Here is a 25000-nt window from a genome sequence, read left to right as displayed (position 1 = left end):
CTGTACTGTGGCGGTGCTCAAGTCCGCATCTGACGGCGCACCTCCGTTGTGATTGGATCCCATGAGGTTGGGGCTGAAAGTCTAATGATTAGCGAGGCACGCCGCCGAGGCAGGTGCTGGAATGGGGTTTCGTGCTGTATTTCAATGTGACGAATCACTTAAAGGAATGGCTGATAACGGGCCGCATATGCGTTAACATTGAATCACTGAAAGAAAAGGCTGATAAGACCCAAATAGACCCAAATAGACCCAACTAGATGGGATTTGTGCTGATTTGGAGCCCAATCTATGGGCTAATAAGACTCAACTAGACCCGGGTCTATTGGGCCCAACTGGCCCAAATGAATGGAATGATTGGTGCTGATTGGAGCCCAATATATGGGCTGATAATCTAGGTAGGAGGTCAGTCTATGCAGCTCTATGCACCAACTTGAAATAGTTTGGCGATCTCCATAAATGGGCATACCTGTGCAGACAGACAGACAGACAGACAAAGAACTTTGACAGAAAATGTGTCGAGTAGGAACCAAATGAGGAAGGAACGTATAAATGGACAGCAAACTCAAGGGACCCAATCTGCAGGAAATCGGTCCACAATAATGATTTCCTCCAGCAAAGTTGGTGCAAAGTTGTGCAGAATGCTCTGTTGCGTGCGCTCACACACACGCGCACACACACACACACACACACACACACACACACACACACACACACACACACACACACACACACACACACACACACACACACACACACACACACACACACACACACACACACACACGAAGAAGCGTGTCTTCTTTTATGAATATGAACATTCAGAGAATTCCAGGGGGATTTTCTTCACTGCTTATAATTATTCAGAAGTAAAACATTCTTGGTGATAAAGCATTTATAAGCAGAGATGTTGGTTTACTGTTCAAGTTATCTAAGTGGTCAGGGTTTACAGTACATTTCCATTTTCACGAATGCGTCACTATGCGCATACGACTTTAATCCATTAAGACCTGAGGCCAATTCTTCTAAATCATTGGTTTTCAAACCTTTTCGTGCCAAGCACCCCCAAATTCACTTTTCAAGATTTTTCAAAAATGTTCAAAAATAGCAGATGTACAAGCTCGCAGTGCGGCACAAAGTCATTCAATGTTTCATTGTCATTTACTTGTTTACAGGGGCCAGTTCCGAATTGCATTCCGTGAAGGATTAAGGATTCATATATTTTATGACTGTTGGTAGGGGGCATTCATATATTGTATGACTGTTGGGGGGGGGCATTCCACATTTTTGTGGCACAGCAGTAGAAGAATTTAATCCCTTGTTTGAGTCAAATCTGGGTTGAACGTGATTTGTGGAGCTCCCTCTGGTGTTGTTGTGCTAATGAACGTCTTTAACGTTTTTGAAGTATTTTGACGGGTACATGCAGACGCGTTGCTAGGTCTCTACTAGGTTGGGGGCTTTTTTTTGTTACTTTATTTTATTTCGGTTTTAGGGTTAGGGTTAGGGTTAGGTTAGGGTTATAGATATATAATAAAAGATTTTTTTTATTTTTATTTCATTTATTTTTTTAATTTTTTTATTATTGGCCTTGGATAAAACATTGGTGGCTATAGCCAACGAAGCCCCCGCGTAACGACGCCCCTGGGTACATGGGTGACTTTGTGGTGTAGTGTATCTTGTAGGCCAGGCTCATTGCAAGTCGCTGTCCTCTGTCCTCTACCCTGAGCCATCCCACCCTAGCATAATGAGCAGGGGGCTAAATGAGTTGTAGGTGTAAAGGCCAAGCAGTAGAGCCTGACCAGATGTCTGAAGCCTTGTTTTTAAGGCCTTTGTGGCGCTATGGTACCATGAGGTGCGTGCGTAGTCCAAGTGACACAGATGCCTTCCTGGTGTTAATGGGTTTTTAAAGGAACAAAAGGGGTTTTAAAGGAACAAATCAATACAAATATTCAATCAATCAAAACTCAATTAAAAAATGTTCAACCTTGTCTCTATAAATGGATCCCTGTCTGAGCATTAGAGACGTCACTGAGCGTCAGAGACGTCACTGAGCGTCAGAGACGTCACTGAGCGTCAGAGACGTCACTGAGCATCACAATAATTATGACCTTTTATACTTTGGCTACTCAAAAATAGCAGATCTACAAGCTCATAGCGCGGTGCTGCGCTATGAGCTTGTAGATCTGCTATTTTCGAAAAATCTTGAACATTTGTGCAAACCTTTGAATATATATATTTTTAAGCGAACATTTGTTGCTCAAATCTTTGCTTCTGGGGTCCCTGGAACAAAATATTTGAGATGGGGGTCCGTGGCCAAATACATCATCATTTTGGGGGTCCTTGACATGAAAAAGGTTTGAGAACCACTGCTCTACACCTCCCGGTGGGCACTCCTCACGGGCAGGCCAGTAGGGTAGAACAGCAGTGATGTGTGTGGGGAGGAATGTATTGCGTGAGGAGGAATGTATTGCGTGAGGAGGAATGTATTGACATAACGACTACGTTGGGGAGAAGGAAGGGGTTAAAAAAAGAAAGAGGAGGTCCTGGTACAGGACCAAATCTGAATGTCGGGGGTTTTACACCCATTTGAGCCTCAGTTCATTGGTTACCTATTTGTTTTAGAATTGATTTTATTGATTTATTTTTTACAGCGTGGCTCAGTTTATAGGTCCTCCCTACAACACAGACCTTTTAACCCTTTATGAGCAGGAGGCAAGGCCCTTCTGGTCCTTCCAAAGTCAGGCCGAAGGCGTGGCCGAGACTATGTTTGTGTGTGTGTGTGTGTGTGTGTGTGTGTGTGTGTGTGTGTGTGTGTGTGTGTGTGTTCGTCTGTCCAGCTAATCTCTGGCACAGGGCCAACTGTACGCACACTCCCTGTAGGCCGGAGCAGAATCTCTGCCCCAAATATATTGGCATCTTATAGCGCCACCAGGAGGCCGATTTTAGAAAAACGCCTTTTTTTATATTTCTCCACAGATTTTGTCCAAACATCACGCAAATCGGTACAAATGATCTGTATAGTCATGTGATCAAGACGGATCTGTGATCTGTGAACGCAGAGTCTGACTGCTGTGAAACTTCACATGGGCCTGTTATAGCGCCACCAGGAGGCCGATTTTTGCCAAACATCATTTTTTAATATAACTCCTACAGATTTTGTCGAAACATTATGCAAATCGGTGCACATTATCTCTATAGTCATGTGATCAAGATGGACCTGTCCGATTTCTCATATTTCATCCTGATTGGCTAAGATTGACTTCCGCTACCTGGCCTGGCGGGGACCTGTGCTGCCAGGAGCACATTTTTCTAGTTACAGTGTGGTTTTTGTGTTCTTATCTCTTTATGTTCTTCTATTTCTTGCACACTTTTTTATCCTTTTATGCCATTTTATTGTTTCTTTCACACTTTTTATTCTTTTATGCTCTTTGTTCTTATCTTTTATGCTGTGTAAAGCTATTTCCAACTCTGTTTTAACAACTTAATCCCTATTTTACGCTTACGCTATAGGAATAGCTTATCTACATGATCACAACGTGTGAGCTTATAGATCTGCTATTTTAGCTATTTAAAAAAAGAACTAGGGATAAAATAGGGAGGCCGGGTTCATTAAAAAGTGCTACACAAATAAAGTTTATTATTACCCTTCTGAACTCAATGAAGTAATGGTATGTAGAGAAGAATGTTTCTGTTGTTAAGGGAGGGATAGTGTGACTATCTCTGAGGTGGGTTGGATTCTGATCAAATCTCATCTCCTTGTGGTTTCCTCAAATCACAGTCATTCTGTCATTATTCTTTTTTACATAGTTTTCCGTTTCAAACGTTTTTTTTTTAACTTACTGCTTAAAGCTGCACTATGTAACTTTCCTCTTCTACCCCGGATTTGAACCCGGTTTCCTGCACAAGTGCTGAATTTTTTACCATTGAGCTAATAGAGCCTGCCTGCTTGCTCAGGGGATAAATTAAATATTGACCTTCGGTCAAAAGTCGTGTCAGATCCTGTGTCAAGGTGGGAGCCAAATGTCTCAATAGAGGAGCAGGGAGACCAAATACAACCACCCCAATAGTATGAGTTATATTGTATTAACATACTCTTGAATACAGATTGGACAAAATTACATTTTATTGCATTTTGGGCGGGAACCCCTTTTTGTAACTATACCTTTTGGGGTTCCTGTCGCTATGTACATTGTTGCTATGTACAGTATATAGCAACATTTTTTTTCCCAGCTTGAATTCTTTAGAGGCGGTTTTGTTGAAAAACAAAGAACCCTAAAGAATCCTTTGAAATATCAGAGAACCATAAACCGTTCATACTATAACTATTTTCCTTGGTTTAATATGAATCCTATTTATGCTCTGTCTTGACCCTGAAAAATAGCTCCATCTAAAACCCAAAATGTCTTAGTTGCATTCAGTAAAAAAAATCTCAGTTACTGTAACAGAATTAAATTAACACTGAGGTTTTTTTTTCCCTTTTCTTTTTTTCTGCGTATATTAGGTCATTTCAAGGGATTATACTCTTTCTGAACTTGATTTAATTGTATTCAGAAAGGGCTTGACGATTCTTAGGAGCAAATAGAGACGGAGAGATAGGGAGATGGATAACTAAATTAGATTACATAGCAAAACGGGTAAATGCACTTGCAGTCAGAGGACAGGACGAACGGTGCCCGAGTTATGCCCGGGACAGACAGACACACAGACAAGCAGACAGAAAAAAGACACAAAGATTCCATGAATTTATATATAGATAATTATATAGTGTCGTATTATATTGAATTATAGACATGGGCTTCATAGAAAGAGTTACCGAAAATTCCACTTCATTATTATTGACAAAGGCTATACTTCCAAATACTGTAGGAAGCCTGCTATTATATATCATGATGTCAGATTTCTATGTTGTTGTGGAAATTTACTTGAAAATGGAACCAGGAATTTAATAGATCGTATGCATAGTGTTTTTGAGGACCGTGGCTTCCAGTTTACATCACAGTTACATCACAAACAGAAAACAAGCTGAATATATCGCCTTGTGATCTGTAGATTGCTATATTTTCAGCTTGTTTTTGTCGTACCGCCGTAAGACGAAGTATACATCGTCTTTCTGAAGTTGGCTTTATGTAAAACTGAGTGTGCCACATGCTGTACTGTACTGTCTGTCCTTATGTAAAGACATCCCAGAATAAACTTCAGAGTGGAAAAATATCTTCAAAGCTTTAAACCTCCACATAAACGGTGGGGCACTAAGGTTCCAAATGGAGACATCGTACTGCATTTTTCAAACTGTGGCTTTAAATGGACAAACTCCATGAACTGGGTCAAGAATCCAGCTGAGACACAACACGCTGAATTTTGCATTATGCAGAAATATTTTGAAAAGAAGACCGCCCGATATACACAATCTAGGACAGTGGTTCGCAAGCACCTTTCTGGCAGGAATCCTTTAACGCACTTCAGCTTAAGTTGTCTGGGCCATATAGCCTCCTATAGCAATACACATGTGGAATTGCTTTTATTGTCTAATTTCCCCATTGATTTCCACCAATATAATTAGACAAGAGCTATCCATTGAATGTTCATAACATTCATAATATTCTTCCTTCTCACAATATTGAAAATTCAGCGATGATTTGATTTCTATTTGATTTCAAGAATCAATACCATCCATGAGCGTATAAATTTAGAAGGAACCTCAACTCTATACCCTCAGCTTCTACCCTCAGCTTCTACCCTCAGCTTCTACCCTCAGCTTCTACACTCAGGAAGCTGTGAACGTTTATTTTCACTGTGCCTCACTGTCACTTGGTGTCCCTTTTAGTCAGTCCCATTTGACAAGTTATTGCATATTTTATAAACGCATGAGAAACGAAATATTTTTGCTATAAAGCTGTCACATTAAAATGTCCACATTTCATTTTAGGGGAAGTTCGACACAAAGTTTTTTTGCTATAGCGACAGTATATCACGGTCTAACCTTCGTTACTTTATGCTGCTACTTAACACTTCAAACCCTCCTTGTAAGAGTACACTCAAGCTGGGCTCACACGACAGGAATTTTAAAATCCGAATCGATTTTGAAATCCGGATGCATCTCGCCCATTGGGGAAATCTTCAGATTCTTTTACTTCTACTCCACTACATCTCAGAGGCAAATATTGTACTTTTACTCCACAAAAAAATATTTGAAAACTTGAGTCACTAGTTACTCGATTATTATTACAAAACCACTTCAGCCCTATATATACATTTCGGCCATTGGAAAATAGCCGATCAACGCATTGTAGATTGTAGATCTGCAATTTTCAAAAGATTTTTTATAAATTTGAAGATTCTCTCCTCTATAATATCAAACAAAGCACACACACTACAACATTTAAAAATAATTACGCATCACGCACTCGCTGTGTCCAAATCTGTCACGCCTGGACTCCACTGGGCACGCTAGCGTTGCATTGCAGCCACAACACGGCAGCCGCAGCTGATCTCTAGACAATTTTGATTCCACCAGAGGCTTTTCAGGCACGTCCCCACAGTGTCTCTTTGCTGCTCCTTTGTCTCATCTGTTTAAGAAAGTAGGAAGCTGATATATTGCACTTTTACCGTAGCGCTAGGTATGCTCTTAGTTGCTTGTTTTAGAAGAGAATGCACTTACAGTAAGACTTCTGGGGTGATTAGTAGTTTTCTTGCCTACCTATGTTGAATGCACTTATTGTAAGTCACTTTGGATAAAAGCGTCTGCTAAATGACTGTAGTGTATTGTAATGCTCCGCTCTTCGCTCTTGTAGACTGGACTAGTCGTTCGGCTGTCTTGTGGTCGCATGTGAACGTCCCAGATAAATATCAAACGTGTTTGATATTTATCGGGGTGGATCTGATGCGTCTGTGAGCAGATCGGGAGGTTTATGATTGGGTCTGTGAACCCCTCACGCTGCATGGATAGATACTCGGTTTCCCGACCAGACTTGCACCGGGAACACCCCTGTGATTGTCGGGAGAGGCGTTTTTTTTTGCCCTAAATCTCCCTGATTATCCTGTACCATGAGCCCAGCTTCAGACACTATATGGTTTCTCTACAGAGCACCAGCACACTGGCATATAGTATCAGCATGTCAACAAACTGTAGTAATAAAGCTATAGCTTTTATAGCAGGTAATATGGCTGGTGGTGTGTGTGTGTGTGTGTGTGTGTGTGTGTGTGTGTGTGTGTGTGTGTGTGTGTGTGTGTGTGTGTGTGTGTGTGTGTGTGTGTGTGTGTGTGTGCGCGCGTGTCTGTGTCTGTGTCTGTGTCTGTGTCTGTGACAGAGAGAGGGAGGCAGAGAGGCAGAAGGTGTCGGGACATCTTTTGATGTCCTGTGGCCCATTCTTTTGAATGAGTTGATAACCCACTGCATTCCAGAGCATCCTTATTCCCCAAACTGCAGTGCTCAGCAGCTCTGTGTGCTGCATGGTGATACTGCGTCATCTCTCACTAACCCTGTCATTTATCTGACGGCTTCTGTATGTTTTTTATTTAACCATTTAAACCCTGGCCTATATACTGTAGCTATTTCACCGTGAGCCAGATAGCAAAAATGACTATAAACTGTAAACAAGCTTGCAGCAGGACTATTTCTGCCGATTCAGTTCACTATCATGACGTGCCCAGAATAGGGACGCTAGTGTTCATGTGGTTAAGATTTATTTCTGGCAGGTAGGACAGTGTAGAGAGAGGTGAGACATGCGAGACAAGATGGGAGTCGGATTGGAACTCTGGTCCTTGCGACTCACAGGGATCATTATGGTCTGTGCTCTCACTGGCTGAGCCTCCAGACACCCCATGGCTGCTGTAAATATATCGCTGATGGACTGTGTTCTGGCCACTGTGCAAAAATATAAACTGTACAATGGAGGCAAGGAGGGAACTTTAGTAGACCTGCCTGGAATGTGATATAATGTGTGTGTGTGTGTGTGTGTGTGTGTGTGTGTGTGTGTGTGTGTGTGTGTGTGTGTGTGTGTGTGTGTGTGTGTGTGTGTGTGTGTGTGTGTGTGTGTGTGTGTGTGTGTGTGTGTGTGAGCAGGCGTGTGCGTGCATGCGTGGAGTGCGTGCGTGCATGTGAGTGTGGGCCTATATCCAGTGGTGGAAGAAGTACTCAGATATATTACTTTTAGTAAAAGTAGCAATACCGCAATGTAGAAATACTCTGTTACAAGTAAAGGTCCTGTGTTCAAAATGTTACTTGAGTAAAAGTACAGTACTGGCATGAAAATATACTTAAAGTACCAAAAGTAAAAGTACTAAAATGTTTGAAAATAGCACATCTACAAGCTCACAACGTGTTGTGAGCTTGTAGATCTGCTATTTTCAAATAGCCTATGTATAAAATAGGGCTAAAGTGTTTAATGTATGTCTTATGATATAATACTGCAAAGTAACTAGTAACTAGTTATTTGAAGTTTTCAAATAATTGTAGTGGAGTAAAAGTACAATATTTGCCTCTGAGATGTAGTGGAGTAGAAGTAAAAGTATTGAAAATTGGAAATACTCCAGTAAAGTAAAAAAATACCTCAAAATTGTACTTAAGTACAGTACTTGGGTACATGTAGTCAGTTACTTTCCACCACCGCCTATATCTGGTATATGTTAGGGCTTGCTGTGCTCTTGTTATTTGATCTAGACCCATGTCTCTAGGGTCTTTATTACTAAAAGGGTTCTATTTCTGGCAGCGCTGTGTTGTTCTCCAACAAACCGACAGTGCCGGTCCGTTGTGTTGTGGTGGCTCAGCATCAGTGGGCCTGTGGACACATGTCGTGTGTTTTCCAGCTTTCTGGGGACGCGGTCTCACTCATGACCTTTTTGTTGCGTTCCGCTCCTCTCACTTCCCCTGCTTTCCCTCGTCGCTCCTCACTGGACATTATTTCATAATGAAGCCAGAAAATGCCACGAGAAACAACAGGACAACAGAAGTACAACAGCACAACATTAGCAGATCTACAAGCTCCTCGTGCATCGCATCGTGACACATTGTGAGCTTGTAGTTCTGCTGTTTTTGCTGCTTTTGTGCAACACTGTCATATGACAAAGAATAAAATAGGGCAGTGGTTCTCAACCAGTGGTCCGGGGACCACCAGTGGTCCTTGTGGGGGGGGGGGGGGGTTAATCATTTTAACCACTTAGCTTTGGCTATTCAAAAATAGCAGATCTACAAGCTCATAGCGCGGCACTCTGTGCCGCGCTATGAGCTTGTAGATCTGCTATTTTTGAAAAATCTTGAAAATGTGTGCATATCTTTGAATATATATATATCTTTGCATCTGGGGGGTCCCTGGCACAAAACAATTTCAGATGGGGGTCCGTGGCCACATTTATATCAATTTAGGGGTCCTTGGCATGAAAAGGGTTGAAAACCACTGAAATAGGGCATTAATTTGTGAAGAAAAAATAAATAAAGATGTAATATGGAGATATAAGGTTTGTGCCCGACAGCGACGATATATGTGAGATGAAGAATGAGAGCGAGGGAGAGATGAAGAGTATATCGGGAGCAAAGCAGTGAGGAAGGAGGACAAACACAACGCTGGGTGAAGAAGAACAAGATGGAGGGTGTAAGACAGAAGTGATAGAAAAGGGAGGAGGGGGGGGGGGGCAGGAGAGACAGAGATGTCGGCTGTCTGCTTGTTGTTGGGTTTTTCCCCCCTTCTTCATCATGAAACAGATCATATTTCATAATAAAGATCCACACGATTGCCTCGTAACAAGAGGGGAAGGAGGAGGAGGAGGAGATGAGATGAGAAAGATGGAGGTGGAGGCAAAGCGCAGGGAGAAAAAAATGAAATTGATGAATAACAGCTTGCCCTCCTCTATAAGTGCCTCCTATGTTTTCATGGGCTAATGCGATTGTCTTAACTGGCATTTGGAAAAAGAACAAAAGGAGATCAGGGGAAGGGAAAAAAAAACAAAAGAATAAGGGAGTGCTCAGGGAAGAAAAAAAACAACAGAATAAGGGAGTGCTCAGGGAAGAAAAAAAACAACAGAATAAGGGAGTGCTTTGCTCGCGGCCTGATGAAGGCTTTGATTTGATAAAGGTTCCTGATGTTATTTCTGCTGCCCAGCGTTACTCTGACTGTCCCCGGGGTTCACTGAAAACTCCCACCCTCTCAGTTTCCCTTTGATTGACAGTGAAAACCATGGCCTCATCACTCCTTATATATATAGACAGGACTGGCAGGAGGCAGTAACTAAGTACATTTACTCAAATACTGTTCTGAAGTACACTTTTGAGGATTTCTTTTTAAATTTACTGGAGTATTTCCGATTTTCAGTACTTGTACTTCTACTCCACTACATCTCAGAGGCAAATATTGTACTTATACTCAATTTTGTTGTTGTTGAAAACTTTAGTTACTAGACTCGATTATTATTACAAAACATACATTAACCTCTTCAGCCCTATATACATTTCGGCCATTTGAAAATAGCCTAACCTTTTTGCTTCGCGACGCATTGTGAGCTTGTAGATCTGCTATTTTCAGAAGAATTGTATAAATGTTATACATTTGAAAACTTGTGAAACGGGACATTCTGCATAAAGAGTCATTTCTACTTTTGGTACTTTAAGTAAATTCTGACTTTTACCCAGGTAAATCTTGAATTCCGGACTCTTACTTGTAACAGAGTATTTCTACATTGCAGCATTGATACTTTTACTTAAAAAATGTGAGTACTTTATCCACCACTGTTCATCACTCCTTATATAGAGGACTGGCAGGAGGCCAAGGCACCAGGCTGAGACGGTGCTGAGCCTGCGACTGATTCTGTCCGTCTATAGATCCTGCTGTCTGAAAGGCAGATAGAGTCAGGCCCACTGGCAGATTAACACACTGAACAATAGATGTTAGCGGCAGCATACTGTAGCTCTGGTCCATAGCATTGGAAGGAGTTCTCCTTAACGCTATGGTACTTTCGAGCCGTTTCGCACACACACACTCGTCTTTAGTAAAACAAATAAAAATATACTTTCGCTACTCACCAAAACAAAGACGGTTTTATGGAGTTGAAAGCCTGCTTTCCTTAGTGGGAAGTCTAAAATATACACTTTTTGACCAAAATGTAAAATAATCCACTGGATGGGGGAAACAAATGTGTTAGTCCCCTACAGATCCGGTCAATGGAAATTTCTTTCAATTCTATTGACAAGATCTGTAGAGGACGCAGGGGAATACCGTAACTCATTTTTTTCTCCATCCGGTGGATTATTTTACATTTTGGTCAAAAAGTGTATTTTAGAAGTGAGGTGGGGGGGGGGGGGCTCCAAGTGTTCCCACTAATGAAAGTAGGCTTTCAACTCCATAAAACCGTCTTTGTTGTGGTGATTAGCGAAAGTGTATTTTTTATTTATTTTACTAAAGACGAGAGAATGCGGCCGCTGCGCTACCGGGGGTGTTCTGTCAACGGATCGAAAGTAACATAGTGTTAAGGAGAACTCCTTCCAACGCTATGGACCAGAGCTAGGGGCAGCAGTGGCTCAGGAAGGAGAGGGGGGCTGTCTGGGAACGGGAAGGTTCATGGTTTGATCCCCAGGACTTCCTCCTGGCTTCATGTCAAAGTGTCCTTGAGCAAGACACTGAACCCCTGCTCCTGATGAGCAGGTTGGTGCCTTGCATGGTTGCTTCCAGTGATGTGTTCTACCGTGGTACGCTGTATACGCCGTATGGCCTGCAGATTTTTTCCGTCGCCACCATATACATCCAAAAACTGTTCGAAACGGCGTATCTGATACGTTGATACGCATCTGATACGCTGCACCCAGGAGTGGCTGGGCTGGGGGGCAGCAATACAAACAGCAAGAATGTGGTCTGACCGTCTGACTAGTCTAACTCTGAGGTGAAGCCGTGAAGGCTTATCATGTGTGTGGCTGTTGTTCTTGAGGTGATAATTAATGGCTACTGGCGAAGGAATTCACACATTTCAACGACCTTCACTTCATTGAACGTAGGTCACTGAATTGAGTACTTCATTAGTATTCAAATTGCGCGTCATAGCAAAATCTTGAATCTTCAATACAGTTTGTGTATTCAATGCCAAGTTAATACTATTCTGTAATAGATACAGGAAGGCTCGCTGTTAACACTGCTATTATCTGATAAGCCTAACCAGCATTTATTTATAACAATCCTTGCACTTCTATGGTAATAATAAAATAAAATAAAATGCATCCAAGGCTAAAAGCAGCTCCGAAGTGGTTGAGTTACAGGGTGATTAACATTAGAAACAGTAGAAAATCAGTATAAAGCCTATAGTAAGTGTACTCAGTGTTACTGTGAAACTGGGCCTGAGTGGGCCTGGCCGAGTTTGTGCAGGGCAGAAACGTGCGCGCAATTTCTTTACATTAATTAATTATACGCGCGCGCGTGCGTGCCGTGCGTGTGAGAGGAACTAGGGGGGGAATTGTTATAGTATACCCTCCAAAAAAATCTAGAACACACCACTTGGTTGCTTCCATCCATGTCTGAATGTGAATCAGTGAGTGTAACGCACATTGTAAAGAGCTTTGGAAAAAGGCGCTAGAAATAAACCATTAAGGCCGGGAACACATCTGTGTCATTTCATATTTGAGCAATAACCATTATCATATAGGGGCGGCCATAGCTGAGTGGTTAGTGAGCCCGCCTAGGGAGCCAGAGGCCCTGGTTGCCCCAGGTACGATTCCAGGCCACGCCAGCATATGTGTCGATGAAATTAAATTTGTCCCTGAGCAAGACTCTTAACCCCTAATTGCTCACAGGCCCTCATTGGAAACAAGCCCGCAAGGACTTTCATGAACGTCCTGTTAAAAGGAATTATCCTTATCAAAAAATACACTCAGCTATATTTACAGAGGGTAAAGGATATAGAAGAAACGGGGCGGCAGTGTATGTCTCCTCATATCAAGGGGATTTATATCTCCACTTGTAATCTTCTGACATACATCCTTTTTCAGGCCATTTTTTAAAGAGGCCTTTATGGATCCTTTATGGATGGAGTCAGGGCATCGCACATCTTGGTGGGTAGAGTAGTACAATATTGTTTTGCCCATGGTTGTGCTAAATCTGGGGAATACCTAGCCATGGTTCACATGACGCTTGTATACGAGCATCATGGTGCCGAGTCCCCCTGGTCTAAAGTTGTGTTCGATTTCTTCACATTGCCATCTCTCACATAAACATAAACGTTCAGATTTCAAATATAAAGTGCTTACCACCGAGCCACGGATGTTACAAGGCGATGCGAACCGCGATAAGTACTCGTATCTCCCGTATTGTTCAATAAAAAGCATTTTAATCCCATCGCCGGCCATTTTCTTTTTTCTTTTTGTAATGTATCAGAGTGCAATACACCTCCCAACCATTAGTGTCGCATGGTTGGAAGCATCAGAGAAAATTTGGAGAAAATGGCCGGCGATCGTGTCATGTTTCAGGGCTAGGGAATACCAGATCATAGGTGCTCTCTCTGTGAGGAATGACTTCGGAGGACCCAAAAGCAGTACGGCCAACAAGCTTAAGGATTAAGGTTCAAAGGTTTCGAGGTTTATTAACCAACTTATGATTCCCATAAAATTGGGCAGGCGAAACAGCAACTGAAAATAGATGGCTTTCAGCCTTAGTACAGCACCTACATTCACTAAGAGTCAACGGCGACCTGGCAAGGAACTGAACACACAGGGGCATATAAATAGACACAGGGATAACAGGACACAGGTGAACTCAACTGACAATCAACACTGGGACGGGAAGGCTGGGGGGCTAAGAGGACACAGGTGGAAACACTGACAAATCACAAGACCGGTAAGACAAGTCAGGGACAGAACTACAGGGGCAGACAGGAAACACTAGGAACAATATACTACAAAATAAGATACAGAACACCAGGGCAAAAACAGTGTAGCAGAAAACCAACCAAACAGAACAGGGATACATGACAAATACAGCACATACTGAACAACAGAACATTCATAGGCCTAAAGAGTCCAAAACCTAAACAATACAGACAAAGTCCATGGGCTGAGGAGCAGAGCGTGACACCCTCTGGTGTTGTGACTGTGGGTGTCACTGACTCTGGAGAAGTAGTTAGACAGACAGGTATCAAGGCACTGGTCCTCTGAGTATCTTAGCATCTTAGTTAGAATGATGATGAATGAAGGATAATTAGTTATCATTCTTAGTTTGGGCCGTCTTTCAGGTGAGTGCATGTGCACACATTTTGTGAGTATGCGATCACACTTGACATTCTGCATGCTAGTGTGTGAATTCATTTATATTCTGGTCGTGTATCGGGACCTATGTTCCCCGGGTCCTATGTTCCCCGGGTCCTATGTTCCCCGCTTTCCTTGGGAGAGCTGGGAATATAGGACCTAACCTAAACCTAACCCTAACCCTAACCTTAGTGGGGAACATAGAACCCGGGGGAACATAGGTACGGTCCCGTATGTAGTAGGCTTGCAGGTCCAAGACATAAGTGAAACCATCTTGAGTACACGGTATAATCCTGAGTGGTAATTTAAATTTAGGTCAATTTTCACACTCTCTCATAGTTAGATTAACGCTCAGGACTTTACTGTGTAGGGAACAAATCGAAACATTTATCCCTTATAATCCTGCACAGCTCAATTGGCAGAGTTTGGCCCATTACAACTGTCAGTGTTCAGGGTTTGATTCTCATTCGGGCGCCCATGTCGAAAGTTGTATAAAGTCAAGGCATAGTCAGGGATTTTGGATCAAATCTTCTAAGAACGAGGGGCTTGGAGTCCCTACAGCACAAAAGAAAAAGTCAAGAATGGAAAGGGAAAGCACAACCTGCAACCTATCAGACATCCCACCATGCACACAGCACACCCACCACCCTTCTCGCCTATACTGCCTCATACCTTTTCTTAAAGGACCACTTCAGACATTTTCAACCTTATATCTTCATGTAATTGGTCCTCACTAATTATGAAATGGTACAATTTCTTTGTACTCGGTCTGTGTCTCATAGGGCTGTGTGGACACTTCAGAAACCCGCCTACCAGTGACATCATCGTTAGGCAAGCTTAAAAAAAAAAAGAATAATAACACGAGAACAATGGCTTCCAAAATAGCATGCTAACTTTCCAGGAATATAAATTCTGCCGTTTCTATTAGCTTTGGATTCCCCATCGACGATGTCACTGGTAGGCGGGTTTCTGAACTATCCACAGCCCTCCTCCTCTAAAATGGTACCATACTATCATGAGTAATAGTGGGGACCAATTATATGAAGATAGGTTGAAAATGGCCGAAGTCATCCTTTAAGCCAGTTAGGGCCTTATGAAATATTAGCCAAGAGTCCGAAGGCATTGATGTCAGTAGAGCAGCTGTTAAGCCACTAGGATGCCAATTACTACATATGGCCTTGTGCCACTATACCGCCTCCGTCCTCTGTCATCTTCTTGTGTGTCTGTGTGAGAGAATGGAGGAGATAAAAGGGCAAAGATATACAAGAGAAACAAGGATAGATGGAGTGAAGCAAGGAGAGACGCACAAAGACCAGATTGTGACAGTGATGGCAGACAAAGCGCTTGATGAGGGAGAGATACCTAAAAGTGACTACGATTGTGTGTGTGTGTGTGTGTGTGTCTGTCTGTCTGTCTGTCTGTCTGTCTGTCTGTCTGTCTGTCTGTCTGTCTGTCTCTCTGTCTCTCTGTCTCTCTGTCTGTCTGTCTGTCTGTCTGTGTAAAGTGAAAGAGACTGAGAAATGGAGAGAGAGAGAGAGAGAGAGAGAGAAAGAAAGAAAGCGAGAAGACAGACATTGTAAAGGCTAGACAATGAATCGTATCCATTTAGTTTTATTGAAGATGGCTCTGTTTTCCTCATTATGTATGTCATTGATTTGTCCAAACTGCTATTTACCAATAACAAGAACACTGACCATATTCACACGGTGGCCATTTTAAATACTCTGGGGTGGCGGTGTTTCCCAACCCCCAACTATGACACAAGAGCGAAATGACCACTATGTGTGAATGTGGTCAATACCAGGGTTTTTCCTGGCTCAGGATGGGTCTTTGGGGGGTTATTACGCACAACAGCAAGCATGAGGTGATCCGTCTGCGTCGCATGCAGCTACGGCAACTACAGAGCCTATTTTTTTTTACCTTACTTGACAGAAAGCTATGCATTTGCCTGTTATTTCTGACCATTTGGTTAACAAAAAATGTCTGTAATGCTTAAATAAAACCCCATTTAACAAATTGTGAAAAAAAGAAAAAGAAAAACCAATCAATTGGGACGGGGAGGGGAGTTTTAGGGAGAAGGGTGTGTGATGCAATAAATCATTCAAAGGGGGAGGGGATTGGCTACAATCCTAGTGATTGATTTGTTGATGGGCAAATAATAGCTTACTTGGGCACCAAGGATACATAATGTATTCTCAATCCTATTATAATAAGGAAACCTCTGGTGTTTATTAGCCTTTTTGTGTAGTCACCAGAGATTGGCAATTCAGCCTATGGTACGGCACCGCAAGCTATGGGATGATCATCTCTAGTCTGCCACACTCAGAGAACGCTGGAACGCACGCACACACACACACACACACACACACACACACACACACACACACACACACACACACACACACACACACACACACACACACTCGCTGCACACTTATAACGGACTTTCATTTATGCCCCGTGTCCACACTCCACACACACTGCATTTTTTGAGCGGGAGTGCGCTTTGGATATCATCTTCAGAGCACTAGCACGCAGATTGACACGTGCGATGTTCCAATCCAGGTTGTTAGTTATTAGCACACATAGCTTAGCTCTCAAACAGCTTAAAAATCTACTTCTCATGGTTGTGGGTGGCAGTGTTGTGTTCTAGATTTTTTTGGAGGGTATACTATAACTATTCCCTCCCTAGTTCCTCCCACACGCACGGCATGCGCTCGTATATAATTAATTAATGTAAAAAAATTGCGGGCGCTTCGCGCGCGTTTCTGCCCCGCACGAACTCGGCCAGGCCCACTCAGGCCCAGTGTCACAGTAACACTGACTTCAATTACAATATGCTTTTGATTTTGATTGATTTTCTACTGTTTCTAATGTTAATCACCCTGTAAGTCAACTCTAGTCCGGAGCTGCTTTTAGCTTTAGATACATTTTCAATGCAAAGCATGGATTATTACCATATAATAGTGCAAGGATTGTTATAAATAAATACTGTTTAGGCTTATCAGATATAATATCAGTGTTAACAGCGAGCATTCAAGTATCTATTACAGAATAGTATTAACTTGGCATTGAAGACACAAACTGTATTGAAGATTCAAGATGTTGCTGTGCTATGACGCGCAATTTGAATACTATTGAAGTACTCAATTCAGTGACCCACGTTCAATGAAGTGAATAGCAGGTCGTTGAAATGTGTGAATTCCGTCACCAGTAGCCATTAATTATCACCTCAAGAACGATAGACACACACATGATAAGCCTTCACCTCAGAGTTAGACTAGTCAGACGGTCAGACCACATTCTTGTTGATTGTGCTGCCCCCCAGCCCACTGAGCCCAGCCACTCCTGGGTGCATCGTATCAGATGCGTATCAACGTATCAGATACGCCGTTTCAAACGGTTTTTGGATGTATACGATGGCACTGAAAAAAATCTACAGGCCATACTGTGTATACAGCGTACCACGGTAGAACACACCACTGGTGGTGGCAACGACTCCACGTCGGGTCGTAAATGACCGGGTTGTCACACGCACACTCACTCACTGTTCACTGGGGGTCCGCGACGACCTGCCTCACAGAGAAAAACTTCTCTCTGTGAGTGGAGCTGCGCTGTGTGTGTGTTTGTGTGTGTGTGTGTGTGTGTTTGTGTGTTGTAACTGTCGGAGCTAGGCAGAGATGGAGTCATAGGAACACACGCCTTGCCCATACATAACTCAAAGTCTACAAATACTTTGACTGTGCACATCCCCGGGTATGGACTAGTTCTTATTTCGGTGCTGGTGAATTTCCTCTGGGGGTGGCAAAAACCCCTTTGGGGGCACATTCCTCTATGCAGGAAAAATCATGAATACGAAGAGAAATAGCCTACTCCAGCCACAATGTGTCGGTGCCACTCCATGTCATTGTCCATTTAGGACACCAGCCGCCATAAATCGAGACAGTTTTCCCTAAACTGCTTTCTTTTTTAGATGTCCCAGTTACATATGTTTACAATTGCTCCATATTCATGAAAACATTACATCGTTTATCTGAAACATGTTGGATAAAACTCACGCTCAATGTTAAAAACCCTCTTCAAGATCAAATCTGAGTGTGAAATGCAGCATTTGAAAGGAACGCTTCCAAATGCTTTCAAATGCTTTACTTTCAATTTGAAAGGAAAGGATTGTTGTTTTAAAAATTCTGTCCAACGGCTCCCTTCATCTTTTGGGTGAGTGGGTGTATAATAACCAAAAGTACAGTAATCTAACATTATTGGTGTTGGCTGAAAGGTGCACCTCAGAACTTGTGCAAATTTGATTGACATTTTGTACGGTAGTCTGACTCTGAGATCTATGAAAGCATACACCAATGCAAGTCAAAGTCAAAATGACATGGTACGATATTATCGGTCCTTATTTATTGACATTGAATTACACATGCTGGGGAGCGTTTACACAAATATTGTATTTAGATCATCGGAGGTTATTCACTTACCAATAACTTGGTCATGATGTATAATAAAGAATCAATCAATCAATCAATCAATCAATCAATCAATCAATCAACCAATCAATCGTTTTAGTTATCAGTTGACCCTTTGAACCCTAGTTTATTTTTCACTCCCTTTGTTTGTATGCATATAACATAGTCATTACATCTGTAAGCCAGGCATGCCATAACGTATTTTCTTTGTTTATTTGTTTATTTTATTTTGTATTTATTTGTATTTCTATCCCACGATTTTGTAACCCTTTTTTTACCCGGTGCCAATTTTCTAAGTGATCCTGGGCGCTACACTCCCCCCACCAGCCTAGGGAGCCCAGGGCCGAGCTCATGCCTCCTTCTATGCATGAGAGCCAACTGACCTTCTTGTCACCTGACAGGGGGGAGCTTCCCCGGTAAGACGTAACGCGTGGAAGGAACACGTTATTCCAACCAGTTCCCTACTCCTCCACGAGGCGCACCGGCTGTCATATAGCGACCAGGATTACTACATGTTTTTGTGAGGGTATTAACTACGCTAGGAGACACGGGGAGAACATGCAAACTCCACACAGAGTAGGCCCTTTCGCCAACCCCAGTTTTTAGTTTTTTGCTAAGCTGCTCAGAAATGTCATCATAGTATGAGACTGGTAGTTGACTTCTGCATTTTATGAATAAAAAATGTTTTACGTCATTTTAGTGTTTTTTGCCAAAGGTTAGTTTTGAACACCTATCCTTACATGAATAGATAGAGGAGAATGTCAGTGTTCCAGGGATATGAGAACCATGTTGTTTACAGGCCTGTGAAGAAAAGAAAATAGGGGTGTGTAAAATATAAAAAACAGGCCAGTTTTCAAAGATTTCCTGTACATGTTATGTGCCAGCCAGGAAGGTATTCTATACGGTATAGTATAGTTGTGTTCAGGGGCACTATAAATAGTATTTCTATTGATCTGGACACACAGTGAGGGGTAAAAGAAAGGTTCTCATATTTACCTTTTATTTAGTCAATTCTGTACCATATTGTAACTCGCAGAAAACTATTTTGAGGTATTTTTTACTTTACTGGAGTATTTCCAATTTTCAGTACTTTTACTTCTACTCCACTACATCTCAGGGGCAAATATTGTACTTTTTACTCCACTACGGTATTTGAAAACTTGAGTTACTAGTTACTTATCAATTATCAATTATCATTTATTATAAAACATACATTACATACATACTTAGATACATTACATTATATAGCCCTATTTTATACATAGGCTACATAGGCAGATCTACAAGCTCGCAACGCGTCGCAATGAATTATTGATACCTTTACTTAAGTAAAATATCTGAGTACTTTTTCCACCACTGCATGCTAGGATGTAGTCCCTTAAGGTCTCCACCTAACGATGGTGAGTGATGTTTCAGTTGAGTTGCACGCAACATGATGACACCAGGCCGTATCACACGACACGTTCTGAAGTTTAACACACACACGGACACACGGACACACACACACGGACAAGAACAGAATGGATAGAATAGAACGTGCATCTCGTATCATTGTGCACCACAGACGTCAGTCTGATAAAGCAGTCGATGGTCATCGTATCACGGGTATCAACTATGCTTACGTGATTCACCACATGTGTGTGTGTGTACGGGGTCAAGCAGATGAAGGTCATAATTCATGACAGAAGTGTTTTCAGAGTCAGGTTACGACTTTGGCGAACATGGAAGTGAACTTCTTCATAACAATGAAGAAAGGCTTTGTGCTAAAACGTAGATTGTTTTCTATACATTGCATATTAAATGACGGGACATGAAGGACATTCCTATATGAATTATGGCAATTCCTGAGTGTAAAAAAGCAACTTCTAGAACAAGGCTGAGTTGTGCTCACACCCTCTTGAATGGAAGTGACACATATCAATGGAAACGGCGAGTTGAGCTGAATGTAATGATAGGGATGTCAGTATTGACAGGGTTCATACTGTAGATTGAAAAGAAGGGGTGTGAAATGTGAATTTGAATCTATGTAAAGGAAATATTCACACATCCACTTCATTCGGATGCAGGTGTGTTGGACAGTGAAAACTGAAGCAAACATGAAAAAATATTCTCATGAACAAAAAGTCCTGCACACTACTCTTGCTCAGTAGCCTCTTTTGTTCAAATTGACAGACGTTTCGGTCCCACTGGACCTTCATCTAGAGTGTCTTGACACTCTTGACACTCTTGATGAACGTCCAGTGGGACCGAAACGTCTGTCAAATGTGAATTTACATCTGTCAGGTTCAAAGGCATAATCTTAGGTGAGTTTTGAGCAGAATATAGTTGTGAGGAATAATCATATCTTGTTAATCGTGTTTCTATATTTCCTTTTTAGGTGCAAGAGTGGCTATGTCTGAACTGTCAGATGCAGAGAGCTCTGGGAATGGACATGGACACGCCACGCTCCAAGAGTCAACAGCAGATACACTCTCCTTCTCAACCAGCCAAACCTGAGCCCTCCACTCCTCAACCTGCCCCCCAGACACAGAACCCTCCACAGACACAACCTACCACACAGCCCGGCCCCAACAAACAGACTGCTCCAGGGCCAGGGCCAGGGCCAGGGCCAGGGCCAGGGCCAGGGCCAGGGCCAGGGCCAGGGCCAGGGCCACAAAAGGCCAAGCTCCCCCCAGGAGCTGTCCCTCTCCCTGGCATGGCCAACATGGCCAAGGCCCCGTCACAGCCTGACCTCTCGTCTCGGAATTCCCCCGCCCACCTCCCCCTGCAGGCCCGCCAGGACCAGACCCGCAGTGCGGGGAGCTCCCCGTCCCGACAGCCCCCGCCTCCGGAGCAGGGCTTCGGGAAGCTGTTTGGTTTCGGCGCCTCTCTCCTCAACCAGGCCACCACGCTCATGTCGGAGATCGACCCCCTCGCCGCTCCGCAGCAGCAGCCCCCCAAAACGGCCCCCAAGCCCGCGGGACCTCAGGGTCCGGGACCAGGGGCGAGTAAACCCCCGGGTCCTCATCCTGCCCAGCAGGGTCCCAAAGCATCCCCTCAGCAGCAACAACAACAACAACAGCCGGCCCCCACCAAACCCACGGTTAACTGTCCTCTTTGTAAGACCAGCCTCAACGTGGGCCACGCGGCGGAAGCGCCGAATTACGACACCTGTACCGAGTGCCACTCCCAGGTGTGCAACATGTGTGGATTCAACCCCGCTCCACACCTAGTTGAGGTAAGACTGAGACCGCAATGTGCTTTTTCTGTTTGCTGTTCCGTCTGTCTGTGTGTGTGGAAAGAAATGGAGCGGGTCATGTCAGTTCGTTTGCAAAGAAAACGCCTGCAGCAGACTGGAGCTTCGCCGAAATGAGATGATTTACTGAAATGTTTGAGCTGAAAAATGCTGTGTCACAGTGCAGTGGTGTGTGACTGTGTGTTGTGTTGTGTATGTGTCTCCATTACTGACTGCCTGGCCTTAGAGGAAAGGGCTGTGTTTTTACAGAGGATCTATGTTGGCTTGGCTCAAGGACTTGGCTCCAGAAGCTGTTTGTGGGGCATTGACTTGGCCCGAGTTTGCTCTGGCCCCTGAGGGTTCCCATGATCCTTATTGTCTCTGAGCCCATTCTATTTGTCTTTATATATGTATTTCTCAGCTATTACCCATTTCATTGGTATTATTCTTGATCGCAGAAGTGTGAATGAATAAATGAGAAGTCTGTCTGTCTGTCTGTCTGTCTGTCTGTCTGTCTGTCTGTCTGTCTGTCTGTCTGTCTGTCTGTCTCTTTCCCCTTCTGTTCTTGTTCTGAGCTGAGGTTCCTGCTCTGTGTTAATCATGGGTAGAACTGTATATTTATCCGAATTGATCAGCTCATCAGTGGGCAGCCTCAGCCTCCCCTGTGTTTGCATGGAGTGGAATCTATGGGAAATAAGGACTTATCAATTCTGATCTAGTGTAGCTCAGTGGTTCTCAACCTGTGGATCGGGTCCCCACATGATGACAGCAAAGTGACAATTTAAGGACTTTTAAGACCTTTTTAATACATGAAAAAAAGGAAAGGCCATCACTGCATCAAAAGTAATCAACAAACTATACTATAAAAACTGGTCAAACATTGGCCCAATTGTCAAATAATATAAGAAAGAGGCAAAAATGTTACAAGCTCACAACGCCTTGCGTTGCGAGGCGTTGTGAGCTTGTAGATCTGCTATTTTCACAATATTTATCTGTGGAACCGAGTCAAACTAAATGTAATGCCTCAACTCCTACAATTACAAGTGCTTGTCAGGGTGGGGGGTCCCCAGTTCAAATATGATTATTTTGAGGGGTCACGGCCTGAAAAAGGTTGATTACCACTGCCCTACCTAAAGCATCCCAGCCCCCTCCCAGGGTTGGAACACAGCTGGTTAGAATAGGGGCTTTCAACAGTCAGGCATTCCCAGTGTTTAATTATGCAAATCATGGCCAATTGAATGATAGCGGTAATAACAGGCTTTCTGCAGAGCTTTGTTGGCTCTCTTATGGGCGAGCCTTGTCTTCTGGAGGCATCTGGCTGTCACCGTCTCTGGCAGTGGCCATTCATAGATCGTTATGGAAACAAAGCGATATCATCTGCATGCAACAAAATCTCAAACTGAATACCCTAGCATCTATTGGCCATATTAGGAATTTATGTTATAACCGTGCATTACCCGTATATGCAACTGTTTTAACTGTTTGTTGTCAACATTATCGTTTTTCTTTGTTGTTCTTATGTTATTTATATGTGTGTGATCTCGGCATCATTGTAAATGAGGGTCACCCTCAATGATCTCTCCGAGAATCTTAGATAAAGGTTGAATGAATGAATGCTTGGCTACGGTGAGGTTTGAAAACCTACAAAAACCTTGAGAATACTGGTAGTCTGTTTTCAAAAATAGACTCTTCATGCCTGCTACGTAAATCCTTCTTTTTCTGCCCTGCTGGCTAGAGTCCATGACTCAATCCAGCATAAAGCACATTCTTTTCAAACCTGTGAACAATTTTCTTTTCATTCCATGTGAGCCGTCAGATAGGGTACCAGTGAGCGGATGAGAGGAATTCGGAGATGGCGTGAATGACATACAAAATACATGAACTGAATACGTGTCTCTGGTTTGCAATATATTTCACACAGACTGATTTCCAACGACCATATTCACACAATGGCCCATTTTTCCTTTTATATCACTCAAGCCCATGTGACGCATGAGGAAAATGGCCACCGTATGAATGGCCATTATTGTTGTTCACCTCATTCTTCCTCAATACCCTCCGATTATTTCTCAACAATTATAGCATATTCCCATTTGTCCTTTTCTTTATGACACAGCCGTAGCTGTGACCCATTTCTCCCTCTTTTAGTGAAGGTACGGTGACAAGGCTGGTGAGTTGACTTCTGACCATGTGGCCACCAACACGTGTTTCAACCTTTCCCCAGAAAACCTTTGGAGTCTAATTGGCACAGCTTTAGACGGTAATAAAGCTGGCTGGGTAGATTTTGAGGCTCTTTGAAATGAGTGAGAAATGCAGACAATGATTCAGCATGCTGGCCACCTATTGTATTAGCATTTGTCCTATAGTTGACCCATTGATATACAAATTGATTAAGAACTCAGCCTTATGTCAGACTTATGCATATCTGTCACGCATTAGTATTTACAAAACATAATCTGTCCACATTAAGAGAAACATGGTGTGTTTAATTACTGAACCATATACAGATATTCTTTAACCTGCCTAATTGTTCTTTAAAATTAGCCTGGCTGTATACAGCTAGCATGGAATGATCCATTACTGATTTTGAAACCAGGATTACTTATAATGTCTATTTGTTCATGATGAGTGACTTTGATTGATTGATTGAATATTTCATTAGACAGAAATGTAAAAACAGCACGAGTACAGTCAAACACTTTGTCTAGAAGGATAACGCCTGTCTAAAGGAGAAGTGATAACTCCTCCCCCTTCGGCCTCCTGAAAGGTGGATTTTAGGGCTATTTTAAAGGAAGCCAGTGATCTAAATTTTTTTTAGGGATGGGGTCAGAGCATTCCATACTTGGGTGGCAGTGCTGTAGGAGGAGAATTTACCCATGTTTGTTTTATTGGTGGGTGGTACCAGATCATTGTTTACGCTCCCTCTAGTATTGTGGCTGTGGGTGTTGCTAACTTTTTGGAGGTATTTAGTCAGATATGCGGGTATTGAGGGCATTGAGTCTTCTACCCTGAGCCATCCTAGGCCAGCAAAATGTGTGGGAAAAAGGTGGGTCAAGGGAAGTAGTCGAATCAGTTTGTTTTGGGAGGTTTGAAGCTTGACAATATTGC

General features: G+C 42.8%; 1 protein-coding gene across 1 annotated transcript in view; it reads left to right on the top strand.

Moving 5' to 3' along the window:
* bsnb (bassoon (presynaptic cytomatrix protein) b) overlaps positions 1-25000 on the top strand; it is a gene marked incomplete at its 5' end in the record, with an annotated part of 124920 nt that overhangs the window by 21413 nt on the left and 78507 nt on the right. The window contains one exon of the mRNA XM_080425038.1: positions 21056-21895. Coding sequence (XP_080281164.1) covers positions 21056-21895 — 840 coding nt within the window. The remainder of the gene's footprint in view (positions 1-21055; positions 21896-25000) is intronic.

The sequence above is a fragment of the Gymnoscopelus braueri genome (genome assembly GCF_963280865.1).
Source record: "Gymnoscopelus braueri genome assembly, chromosome: 3".
Classification (NCBI taxonomy): Eukaryota; Metazoa; Chordata; class Actinopteri; order Myctophiformes; family Myctophidae; genus Gymnoscopelus; species Gymnoscopelus braueri.
Note: the sequence above shows the minus strand (reverse complement) of the source record. Positions and strands in the feature narration are given on the sequence as shown.